This window comes from Sminthopsis crassicaudata, chromosome 6 (assembly GCF_048593235.1).
Source record: "Sminthopsis crassicaudata isolate SCR6 chromosome 6, ASM4859323v1, whole genome shotgun sequence".
NCBI lineage: Eukaryota > Metazoa > Chordata > Mammalia > Dasyuromorphia > Dasyuridae > Sminthopsis > Sminthopsis crassicaudata.
The window spans coordinates 206,322,693-206,336,390 of record NC_133622.1 but is presented as its reverse complement, the minus strand read 5'-3'; the positions used below and the strand labels follow the sequence as shown (position 1 = coordinate 206,336,390).

Here is a 13,698-nt window from a genome sequence, read left to right as displayed (position 1 = left end):
AAGTCACTTAATCCTATTTGCCCCTATTTACTCATCTGTAAAATGAACTGGAGAAGGACAAGGCAAACCACTCCAGTAACTTTGCCAAGAAAACGCCAAAAGAGGTCATGAAGAATCTAATACAACTTAAATGATTAAACAACAACTTCCTAACTTCAAATCAAGCCCTCACTTCCCCTTCATTCTTCAGTTATTCACTCAAAAAAAAAATTAATAAGTGTTATGTGAAGAGCACATTTAGATAAGGTATGGTTCATGTCTTCTTGGAATTTCTAGACTTTTAAGTTGATAAGACAGACAAAAGAGAGCTGTGATTTTATAGAAAGCTGCAAAACAAAATAGTACTGCACTTCTATAAAAATGAGAAGTTGCTAATCTTCGTGGGTACGACGAGTTCTCTCTAACACTGAAATCTGAGGTACAAAGGGGAGAAAAAAAGCAAATTGTAGAACCAAAATGAAACTGTTCCTCTCCTCGAGGTGCTTACACTTGACGTGAAAGGAAGAATACAAAATACAAATAAATGCAAACTAGTGTCTTGATGGGGGAGTATTTAAAGAGAGACTGGTGATGGTAGGAGCAGAACAGATTTTACTTCAATGGTACCACTTGAGCTACAAGGAAGCTAGAGATTCCAAGGGGTAGAGGTGATGAAGGACTTTATTTCATGAATGGAGGGAGATAGAATGCTACATACAGGAAGCAGCAAGCAGGCCATTTGTCTAGAATCTAAAGTGCATGAAGATGATAAATATACAATAAATATGGAAAGCGAGGCTGAAGCCCAGTTGTCTTCAGTGGTAGCTACCTTCCATCAAGTCTATGCACTGGAACTGATAGATTTCTAGAGAAGTCTTTACTCAATCTGTCATTTTAGCCCTGTTGTCTCATAATAATAATAGCATTATTTATACACATGACCCCAACATCTTAGGGTAGGTTTAAAGTATTAATGCTTAAAGCTGCACTAAAATTTTGTATAAATTTATGTGCATATACATACAGACTCTTATATGATGTAATACAACAGTACCACAGGTATATATTATATACATTTGCATATACATATATTGACTGTGTATATATATATATATATATGTATATATATGTCTGTGTGTATAATATACAAATGGGCATATATTTATATGTAGACGTGTACACATGGATGTGTTTGTTTAACAGTTACATTGTGAATTAAACAGCCTCCAAACCAAAGACAGTATTTAAGTTCCTCCTTCATACATACTGGCCTTAGATAAGTTTAACTTTTCCATGCTCTCTTGGCTACTCCCAAAGATTATAAATTTCAGAGAGTGTCAACTTACACTGATAGAGTTGTTTTCCTCACCCCGGATTATTATATATACACACATACATACAGAGATTATATTTATATATGTGTATGTATATGTGTGTAATACTTATTTTATGATAACTCTATAGGTAGTTGAAGGCCACAAGAAATAACTCATCCTCAGCAACATCAGGACCTACTAAGAAACACAAGGAGTACAATACTCTCCCCCCATACACTCATGTTTACAATAATCTCCCCCCATATACTTGTGTTTACAATACTCTTCTCCGCATAGATTTGTGTTTACAGTACTCTCCCCCCATACTCTCATGTTTACAATACTCTTTTCCCCATAGATTTGTGTTTACAATACTCTCCCCCCATAGATTTGTGTTTACAATACTCTCCCCTCATACAGTCATGTTGACCCCCTTCCATGTCTCTTCTTTAATAATAAGCCTTGGGAATTCCTATATCTCAGGGTTTGAATGATGACATTTAGTTTGTTATTTATCTAACTACACGGAGGTTTCAATTTCAGCTACCATATAGGTAATAACTGCAGGATGGGGACCCTAAAGGAAGTCAAAGGAAGGCTTTAAATGACAATTACTGAGGCTGAGTAATACTGTCTGAAGCCTTTCTTTGGCAGCCAAGAACTCAGACCAACACAACTATTTCTCAGGAGACCACTGATAGGGGCTTACGTCTCATGTGTGAGTGGGAGACGCTGCCCTTCAACAATGACTGCCTTTCTACATGCACAGGATCCTGGAATTGATATTGGCGACATTTCTGCAAGGAAAGCCCTGAGGAAAAAACTTCAGTGTAAGACATTCCGATGGTACCTTGTCAGTGTATACCCAGAAATGAGGATGTACTCAGATATCATCGCATATGGAGTGGTAAGTCTATTTCTTTTCAAAAGTCTTTAAGAAATAATTGAATGCATTTTTTTATTTTAAAAAATTGGTTGCTTGTTTAAGGACAGAAGCAATGAGAATAGTAGAAAGAGTGGAAAATAATAGAGTCAGAAAACATGGAATTGAAATTGCAGTTCAAACCCTTACCTTTATGACTTTAGGCTAATCTTTGTGACTGTTCAATCTATGTTACTCTATTTAACCTTTGGATCCTCAGTTTCCTTATCTGTAAAAATGAGGTTAGAAAGATCTAATTCTATTAAAATCATAGGAACATAGAATCTTAGCTTTAGGATTTTTAAAATCATCGTATCCAAACCCCTCATTTTTTTAGTATAGCTTTTTATTTACAAAACATATGCATGGGTAATTTTTCAACACTGGCTCTTGCAAAATCTTCTATTCCAACTTTTCCCTTCCTTCCCCCACTCCTTCCCCAGCTGGCAGGTAGTCCAATACATGTTAAATATGTTACAGTATATGTTAAAGACAATATATATGTATATATACATACATATTTATACAGTTATCTTGCTGCACAAGAAAAATCCCAAACCCCTCATTTCACAGATGACAGACATGATACCAAAAGAGATTGTATGATGCTCCAAGAACGTATCTAATAAGTATTGAAGAGAGCTGAGGAATTGAAACCCAGATTTCCTGATTCCAATCCCATACTTTGTTTGCTTAACTAACAAACTAACAGGAATTCAAAGACAAAAATGGAGCTGATCCCATCCTCAGGAAACTTATGCTCTACTGAGGAGAGGGGATGAATAAATATGTGCCCAGATTATAAATAAATATTATATACAAATTTTAATGAAATAATTTCAAGAGGAACAAAGCAATAACAACTGAGGAAGTATTTCAGGTAGTAGGTAGCCCTAAACTGAGGTTAATGGAGACTAGATATTCTCAAAGATATATGATAAGGTAATCTGATATCTATGTTTGCATCATAGCCCCATATAAGAAATATAATATATAATCTATTATGTTGTTGTTATATGATATTTTGATGATGTTTTATATATATAATATATGTTAATTATAATAATATATAACATCATTATAATACATAACTTGATACATAATGATATGTTATATGATGCACAATAATATATATAACATCATTATAATATCATATAACAACATAATAGATTATATATTATTATATTGTATATTATGGATATAAATAAGACATAATTTTTGTACATCTGACAAATATATATTTCATTCAGTGTTTGACACAGGCCTCTATACATAGTAAACATTTAACAAATGTCTCTTGACTGGAATACATTGTAACAATAGCCTGTACAACATATCATTGTTGCTAGGATCAGATCAGATGATGGAGGTAAAGTATTTTATAGTTAACAAAATGCTGTAGAAATAAGTTTTACTCTTAATGAGGAATTTCCATGTACAGAAAGGAAGGGACTCCTTGGGAAAGAACGTCTCAGCTCCTGCTTTTCAAATTATTCTTTCCAGAGGCAGAGTTGGAACCCAGAAAGCCCAGCTTGGCTTTCAAGCCTCAAAGCTGCAGATTCTTCCTCTAGTTTGTCTTTGTTCTGCTTACAAAACTGCAATTCTTAACACATATTTGAGGTTTTAAGAAGCTAGGCTGGCCTTTAGATCATTCTCCCCTGGAGTCCTAACTGAAATGTTTAGTATCTTCCCTCACCGGACTCCCTAGAAAATGGGATTCCAGCCAGAAGGAGGACTTGAGAACTCTGAGGATCTGGACTTTACGGCTTTCAGAGGCCTTCAAGGCCCAGATAGGAGGAGATAACAGTTCATGTAAGTGTCCCAACCCCCATATCCCCCACTCTCCTAGTCTGGTTATAGGACTGGATGCTATCTTTCTGATCAGAGACCATCTAAATCCGGCTCCTTTATCTTATGGATGAAGTTCAAGAAGTTTATTGACTTGCCCAAAATCATATTGATCATAAATAGCAAAGTTAGGACTTAAAATAAGCTCCTCTGATGTACCCACTCCGGAGATATTTTGTTCTCAGAGTATCTGTCTCACTATCTCCCATTTGAAGATACCTTTGTTTCCCCCATATAGTTATTTCTTTTTCCTCTTCTCTAAGCCCCAATAAATGAAGATCAGGGAGGTTTTTTTTCTGTCTCACTCCCTTCTCAGATGGCTGCAATAGAATTGTGTCAATCATTTGTGTGTTTTATAAAGAATCCTTTCCTTAAAAGCAAGCATTCTAGAACATGGTCAGGACATTGGAGTATTCCAAAAGAAAAATAAGGTTCATGAGATTGTAGATGCAAACTTGGACAGGATTTTGGAAGGACATCTAGTCCAACCTCTCCTTATTTTACAAATGGGGAAACCGAGGCCCATCTAAAGCCATAGAGGAGGTAGGTAGATTTGGACCTTCTTTTCATCTCTCATGCTTTGCACCCTGCCTAGCACACAATTGTTGCCTAATAAATAATTGTTGATTCCTCTGATTTCTAATAATTTACTTTCTGCTTCCCAAAACAGTTTTGCACCTATATATGCATGTGTACATGCATGTACATATGTATTTGTATTCATGTTCTTACAGGGAAGTGATGTTATAATTTGTATATAATATATTTGTGTGTACACACACATACATGTATATTGTAACTATGTTTTTATACCCACAATACTAGAGTCACAATTCTAACCTTGTTGGAGTATTAAAGGGCAGACCTCCATTTGGGAGAAGCTGAGCCCCAGCTGGAAATAGCCCATCCCATTACCTATTATAAAGCCAATCTGCTTTAACTTGTAGGTCGTCCAGTGAGGGGAAACCCCACCATTTCCTGAGCTACCAATCCCTTTTTGACAATTTCTAGTTGATTTCCTTACAAACTAAATTTGTGCTTTTCCAGATTCTATCCCTTTGATGAAGGGATAAGTAGAGGAATATGACTTAGAAGAATAACTGTAGTGTAATAGAAAGATGGAGGGACAGCATGGGAGCTGGCCTTGAAGTTAGGAAGCTCAGGGCAAGATATTTCCCTCCTCAGTCTGCTAGGCAATTCTGAAACCTCTAAGTTACAGAGAAGGCGATGGACCATAATGAGAAAAGAGCATTTTTATCAGGAAGTTCTCTGTGCCAAAGAAATCCCTATCTTTAGGGGTATTGAAGAGGTATTGGAGATGGAGTTAGGAAGGTCTGGTTTCAAATCTCACCTCTGATACTCGCAGGCTGTATGACCCTGTCACATAAGCCTCAGTTTCCTTATCTGTAATATAAGGATAATAATATCTGGTCCCTGAGAATTGTGAGGTAAAGGACTTATGTGAACTTCAGTTCTCATTATTATTAATTCCAGAAGAGCCAGATTTTAAGAATAGCTCAAAAATCTTGACTAACAGTGATATTTATTAAAAATGTATAAGTCAAAGAAAACAGAGCTAATACAATGACATTTTTTTTCCAAAATAAATTTTTGACCTAGTCGATGGTATCACAAAAGGACCAGCCCACCCACCTGTGGCCTTTTTTACTTTGTCATCATTTAACTGGAAGAACAGCCCTATGAGCTAGGGAGGATAATGTTTTCCTCTTTTTACTGTGGAAAAATGAAGACTTGAGACACAAAGTGATTCTCCTTTATTAGAATGGATGCTTTTGGGGATCAAAGATTGTCTGGATTTTTTTTTTATTTCTACCTTCCAGAACTTGGGTCAGTGCATGGTTATCCATTGATCAATTAATTGACAAGCTCCTACTATGCACCAGGCACTATGCTGGCCATTGAGGGTAAAAAGAAGATCCCTTCTCTCAACTTAGTATGAATAAATGAGCATTGATTGATTGACCCAAGATAATATAACAGATCAAAGGCAGATGAGGACTAACATTTGCCAGATCGGTACTCTTTGGGAGGCCTGGGTTTGCCTAGGAATTATTTACAATTCAGTTTACAGTTGCAAGGCAAGGTCACCTATCTCTTTAGTTGACAGATTGTTTTCCTCCAGATTTCCCTTCTACAAATAAACATTAGGCCTCCTTCTATTAAAAAAAAATTTAAAAGGCACATGGCTGGCACAAACATTCTCAGTCTGGCCAGGAGCTGGAAAGCAAACAAAATCTGTGAACAAGCAGCCTTTAAATTTGATCATTCCAGGTAAAGTGAGGGCAATGATAATAAAAAAGATGGATACAGAAATAAACAGACAGCCTTGCCATTAGCTACAATCCTTTTCCATTAGCTATAATCCCTACCTTAGTATCATTACCTATAAGGGTCCTTTAAATGGGCGGCACAGCGCAACAGGAGATTTGAATGGCCCAGAAGTAATCTCTGTGGATATAGGACTGCGCTGTGGGTGGGATCCTGGCCATACTGAGATAGCTGGTTGGCTGTGTGTGTGACCTCACAGGCCCTTTATATGCCCACTACTTGCAGCCAGTCGCTCTCTTTAACCTGGCTCCATAGCCTGGGGTAGCTGAGCCAAGCTGATGGATAGCCCAGAAAGGTAAGGAGTTTGGTAGTGAACACGTGGGTCTTCAGACCAGGTGTTCACTAGGGAGCTGACAAGTCAGGGTATTAAGTCAGGGCATTATGTGAGTAGGTATAATAAAGGCTTTTAAGATTACACATGGCTGCTCTTGAGTGCGCTACAGGTTATTAAACTATAGATTCAAGAGATCGTGGCCAGAGACCTTTGAAGGCCTCAGAGGAGGCGAGCCGGGTAGAGTTAACACTGCAAAGGTCAGTGGTCAAAGGTACTCTGTTGGGCCTAGGACAGACTAGTAATTGTAACTTCCAGGAGGGTGTACATTCACCCTCACCGAGGGTTTATTATGAGTATTATTATTATGAGTAACAGAATAAATATATGTATATGTACAAATATATATATAAATATATAAACATATATTTATATTATATATGTGTATTTATTTAAATATATATTTATGCTATATATAAGTATATGTATAATTATACATATATTATTTACATATAAAAATAAATTTTAAAAATAGTGTAATCAAACTTGTGTTCATCCATGAAGGTGCTCACTGCAGCATGGGGGCCCAGGTCTGGACCCCTGGCTGAGGCAGTGCTGAAGACACAAGAGTAGCAGTGATCTCATGGGGTCACAGCCCCAGACTCAGCATCCAGACTGATGACTAGGAAAGGGGGCAGGCTGGGCCTAGGCTTTGAATCCCAGTTCTGCTTTTGACACTCTGTGTAATCTTGGATTGATCACTTTTCCCCATTTCACTCTAAAACAGGGTCATTAACCTGGAATATGTGAACTTTAAAGGAGGGGGGAGGAAAAGGGGATGAATAGAGAGAAGGTAAAAAGGGAAAAACAGACAAAAACATAGAGAGATAGGGAGAGGAAGGAAAAGGGAGAGAGAGAGAGACAGAATTGGGAAGAGAAAGGAGGAAGAGAGAAGAGATAAAGAGGCAGAGACAGAGAGACACAAGGAGAGAGGAGGAAAAGAGGGAGGGAAGGAAGGAGGAAGGAAGATAGAAAAAATAGATTGAGAGAAGGGAGGAGAGAGAGAGAAAGAAAGGAGGGAGAGACAGACAGACAGAAGGATGGATAGAGACAGAGAGAGAAAGAGGGAGGGAAGGAAGAAAAGAGGGAAAGAGGAAGGGAGCATGCTTTGGAGACAGAATTCAGAAATAAGCTTTGCTTGACTCAAAATCTAAAACCTGATTCACTATCCAATAGTTGGGAAGGATTTTTTGTTGTTTGTTTGTTTCTACATGGTGCCTAATTCTAGTTCTCTGTAACTTCGTCCTGTCTTACTTCTGACCTCTGTTTCCAACCCTTCAAATGGAGGTTGGCTACCTTTCTCTGTAAGAGAGAGATAATGGCAATCTAATGCCATCCCCTTGTAGCTCATGAGGGTTTAAGCATCGATTTCACCCTTGTCTACAACCTTATGGATTCCTCAAATCTGGGGGTCTATCTGAAGTGCAGAACTGGTTACAAGGGCAGTAGTGCAAAGGAATGAGACAGTGTGGAGCAGAGCACCAAACTCAGAGCCTCGCTACATCCAAGCCTCAGTTTTTTCCATTTTATTTCTGTGGACAAATCACTGTACCCCTTTTGACTTTAACTTTCCCTTCTGTTAAAAGGGGTGAATAATATATGCAATGTCTACCTCCCAAAGTTGCTTCAAACATAATTATGAATATAAAGCACTCTATCGATGTGAGCTATTATGATTATTAAAGATTACTAACAGTGGCGGGGGTGGTGGACAGCAATCCCAGCTAATGACAAATTATATGTTTCTATAATTATGAATTGTTTATTACACATATCCATTAGTGCAATGAGGATTAGGGGAGCAGCTTAATTAATAGCTTAATGATAGAGGATATTTTTCTTTGATGATTATGCTCCTCCCACCCCAAGGGAGTTACTATTTTTAGTTCTCCATATTCTTTGGACTGTGAATTGGAGATGGGGCTGCTATAAACTTATGGAGAAAAAGAAGTCCAGGATGGGAGAATTTTCCTCGTCTTCCTTCCCATGTGTGGTCAGAGGAAGAGACCAGTGTAGTTTGTATCCAATTCTCCAAGCAAGTGCTATGTTTATTAGATGACAGGAGAATCATTACTCCCTAGGATATAGTACTTACACAGGTCATGAACAATGGATCAACCCAAGTGTCCCCAGAGTGAAATTTCGTAGGGGGAGTGAAAGGATGAAGGAGAGTGGAGGGCAAATGGGATGCAGGGAGTGAAAAGGGCATCAGTTAGCCAAACAAATGATGAGAATTTGTTAAGTACCTACTATGTGCCCAGAACTTTGCTAGAGAACTAAACCTTAGGAGACTCTAGCAGGAACATTTGTATATTCCAGGGAGATGTAAGAATGAATGAATGAATGAATGAAAGTAAATGAAAAGGCATTTATGGGGCAATTATTATGTGCCAAGCACATGATAAACACTAGAAACTCACCCCCCCCAAAAAAAAAGAGAGAAAAAAAAAGTAAAACAGGTTCTACTCTCAAAGAACTCATATAATATAATTGGTAAGATTACACAAAAGCTGTGGGGAAGCTGAGTAACATAGAGAGCACCAGTCCTAGAATCAGAAGGACCTGAATTCAAAGCCAGTCTTAGACACTGCTAGCTGTGTGACCCTTGGCAAGTCACTTAACCTTGTTCACCTCAGTTTCTTCATCTATCAATGAGCTAGAGAAGTAAATGGCAAACCACCCCAGTATTTTTGTCCCAAAAGCCCTAAATGTGGTCATGAAGAGTTGTATACAAGTGAAAAACAACGATGGCAGAGGCTGAAAGTACTAAGGGTACAGTAGTGGACAAGGCCGAGAGGTCCTTAAGAAATAGCAGTGAGGGACAGTTAAGTAGCACAGTGGATAGAGCACTGCACATCTGCCTGAGGAAAAAAGACTAAGAGACAGAAATATAGATAAAGAAAGAGAGAGACAGAGAGAGACAGAGAGAGAGAGAGAGAGAGAGAGAGAGAGAGAGAGAGAGAGAGAGAGAGAGAGAGAGACAGAGACAGAGACAGAGAGAGAGAGACAGAGAGAGAGAGACAGAGACAGAGAGAGAGAGACAGAGAGAGAGAGACAGAGAGAGAGAGAGAGAGAGAGAGAGAGAGAGAGACAGAGAGACAGAGAGAGAGAGAGAGAGAGAGAGAGAGAGAGAGAGAGAGAGAGAGAGAGAGAGAGAGAGAGAGAGAGAGAGAGAGAAGTAGGAAGGGAAGCAGGAAGGGAAACAGACAGAAATACCGAAAGGGCAATGAAAAGAGTATTAATTTTGTGATTCGTTCTGCCACATACTACCTATGTGACCTTCATGGTATCACTTCCCTGATGTCATGGTCCTCTTCAAGAATAAAAGACAAACAATAACTTTAAACAAATCACTTCCCTTCATTCAGCTCCGCCCCCCCATCTAACCCTAACTCTAACCCTAAATGAGCACATCCTAATCCTAACCTAGTTCTAAACCCTAACCCTAATCCTAATCTGGACAAGATGCACTCTTGAACAGATGGCCTCCAAGATCACCTTCCAGCTCTATGTGGAGCTGGGAAGCATTTTCCTAAGCAATTCTGAGCCCGAGGCAGCTTCTCTTTCCTCCCCAGAGCCATGGTTTCATATTTCCCCTAGGCAGAGGCAGTGGAGAATTTCCCCTTCCAGGCTCACTTTGTAAGACATGCCAGAACATTTGATAGAACTGGAGAGGAAGTCAATGTGTCATAATGGAAAGAATCCTGCATTTGGGGTCAGAAAATCTGGATTTGAATACCCGGAACCTCATCCATGCTACTGATTAGCTAGCTGTATGTTTATGTGGGCAAGTTCCCTCCCTCTGTGAGCTGCAATTTGTTCTGCTGTAAAAATGCAGAGATGAGATCAGATTGCATCTACTCAGATTTCTAGTTCTGAATTCTATGATTTTATGAATCATACATCAGGCTATTTTCTTTTTTTCAGAGTAGTGCAGCCTTGGCCACTAAGCTTCAATCTGCAGTTTATAGAGTCTTGACTTTCTCCTTCAAATGGCAATTGTTTCCCAAAGACTTAGGCCCACAGATTTCCCTAGCCTTTGGGAACCTCATGGTTTTATTATGGAAAATGAAAGTAATTTTCATGGGATAATCCCTTTTCTTGCTTTAATATATTCTTCTTCTTTTTAAACCCTTTTCTTCTCCCTCTTATGTATTTCTTCTTTCTGTATCCCAGCTGCAGAATTCCCTGAAGAGTGACTTATGTCTCGATCAAGGACCAGATACCGAAAACGTTCCCATCATGTACTTGTGCCATGGCATGACTCCGCAGGTAAGATGGCTGGGCATTGCTGTGGCTGCTCAGGATATTGACCTGGGTACAGGAAAGGAATGGAGGTTGCCAATGGGGGAAGTAAGGGCAATGGGCTAGGATGTCCTGCTTGTCAGTGGGTTAAAACAGCCAGCATCATTCCTCCATTTTTTGGCTGCCCATTGAGAATCAGGAAACATCCAGGGGGCCAGGAAGGAAGGAGATAGCAGGATTTTTCCATAGAAATCTAAAAGTCATGAAGTCCCTGAGAGCACGGGAATATATCTGAGAAGAACCAAAGTTCTTTCCTGCCTCTGTGAGATTTGGTAAGTAGCCTTATATAGGGTTCTGCCCTGTGGTTTTTATCCTTTGTTTTTTTTAAAACTAAGTTTGTGATTCTGTTGCTATAAAGATCTTCCACTCCTAAAGACTTGTGATTCCATTGTTATGTAGATTTTTATGTATAGACTTGTAATTCCAATTTTATAAAGATCTTCCGCTTATAAAGATTTATGATTATGTTGTTATAAAGATCTTTTGCTTATAGACTTGTGATTCCATTATTATAAAGATCTTCCACTTATAAACTTGAGATTCCATTTTTATAAAGATCTTCCACATTTATAGACTTGTAATTCCATTGTTACAAAGATTTTTTGCTTATAAAGACTTCCTCTTGTAGAGGGAGGGAGGGGATAATTAAGTAGAGGGGAGAGAGGGGATAATTTGGAAAAATGAATACAAGGGATAATGTTATAAAAAAATTACTCATGCATATATACTGTGGAAAAAAAATTATAAATAAAATTTAAAAAAAACGACTTCCTCTTCAAAGACAGATCTGAACCTTTTCTTCATGTATGATCTTAGAGAATTACCTGATAAGTGAGATGGAAATGACTTGCTAGCCCAGGGTCACACAGCTAGTTTATTAGAACTTCTCGCTGATTCCTGATTCCAAAGCCAACTCTCTCCATTATGAAACAATGCTTCTAATTTACTTTATTCTCTCTAGCCCAGACTGGATGTATACATTCTGTATTTATTTATCTTTGCATATACTGTTTCCCTCTGGTGGAATGTAAGTCTCTTGAGAACTTGTGTTTTTTATTTTGTCACAATCTCCGGAGCCTAACATAGTGTGGGCCAGTTGGAGTGTGTCCATTCCACAAATGCTTGTTTAATTCCTGAACAGGGTGGTGAGACCTCTCATTTGGGATTCTTCAGGCATAACACTTGGGGACCATGACTTGATTTCACAGCAGAGAAAGCCCCTGTTCCTAAGTCATAAACACCCAGAGACCCTTGAGACATCTTCCTCAAAGAGAGTCCTAACATAGGACATATGATCACTGGGACCCCAGGGGAAAGTGCCAAGTGCACCAATCAGAAAATACTTCCAAAGTATCTACAAATACTCAGTGCACCATACTGGTCTCAGGCCTTTGTGCAGCTGTCCAGAACAACTGGTAATTAACCTCTGAATCCTGGATCAGTTAACTGTCTGGGGCCCTAGGGAGATGAGGTGTCCTGGGAGGTCCAAGCAGGAGCACTGCCCCATGGAAATCTCAGAGTTACAGACCTGGAATCAGTTCCCAGCTCTGCCTCTCCAGGGATAGACACATGAAGGAGTGTTAGAAGCAGATAAGCATTAAAGCTGTTGGAGGTGGGAGCCCCCACTTCCCTTCATCCTCTCCCTCCTGGGACGTCTTCATCTAGTCTTCAGATGCTTGATTATTTTAGGGAGTTGTCTTCCCTTAAGGATTCTTCCCTTTTCCTCAGGTGTGGGCTGCTGGGATGTTCAGGAGAGAAAGACTTCACAGATTTTCTGTGACTGTGTAATTCTATCTCCTAGGAGGCTCAGTTTTTGCAAGAAACTTTCTTCTCATCCTTTTAAGATGGTAGCAAACTTCTTTTATTCTATTTTCCTCAGATGTATGACTTTACATGTGTGAGTGTTTTCTCAGGTTGAGAGGATGTTTATTTTTTTTCTTTCTTCTATTTATTCCTTGCCCCTTTGCTGAATAAGGGACTTTCCATTTCATAAAATTTAGAAATAGAAGGGACATCTGAGATCATCAACCAACCTTCTTATATTCTAGCGCCAGAAGTCCAAAGAGAATAGATTTGACTGAGTGGACATTGACAGTAACAAAATGAGGGAATGAATCCCAGTTTTCTAGCCCTAAATTCATTGCTATTTCTGCTACAAAAAAACTGGCTTCTCTTGAAGACTCTTTAAACTACAAAAATGAAGAGAAAGCTAAAAGGGCCTTTAAGATTACCTAGTCCAAACGCTTGTCCTTGAAATCTTTCTCTTTAGAACCAGTTTCCAGCTGCTGAGAGGTCTAAAGTAAAGAAATCCTGAGAATTTGAAACATAAGGCAAGGACACAAGATATAAACAAAGCTATTCTCTGAGCTACTTTTTATGTAGCTTCTCTTGAGAGGGGCTCTATCCACATGAATGACCACAGAAAGCCTCAGTCCAATGTCTGGTGCGGAGAGTTTCTCATATTCTGAAGCAGGTGGCAGTGGTGGTGCCCAAAATACACCAACTGGGCCTTTGCCGAGGCAGTTTTCATGGATATAGTGAAGCCACAGCAATGTTTGGTTCTTACCTAACCAGGATAGTCCATGACTGCCACTCTGGTCCTCCTTGGGGAGATGTACAAAATCCTGAGCCAAATTGGAATGGCTCTG

At 39.0% G+C, this 13,698-nt stretch overlaps 1 protein-coding gene across 1 annotated transcript in view; it reads left to right on the top strand.

Moving 5' to 3' along the window:
- Positions 1 to 13,698, top strand: part of GALNT18 (polypeptide N-acetylgalactosaminyltransferase 18) — a 419,096-nt gene that overhangs the window by 348,485 nt on the left and 56,913 nt on the right. Inside the window, exons 8-9 of the mRNA XM_074275778.1 lie at positions 2,065 to 2,202; positions 10,922 to 11,113. Coding sequence (XP_074131879.1) covers positions 2,065 to 2,202; positions 10,922 to 11,113 — 330 coding nt within the window. The remainder of the gene's footprint in view (positions 1 to 2,064; positions 2,203 to 10,921; positions 11,114 to 13,698) is intronic.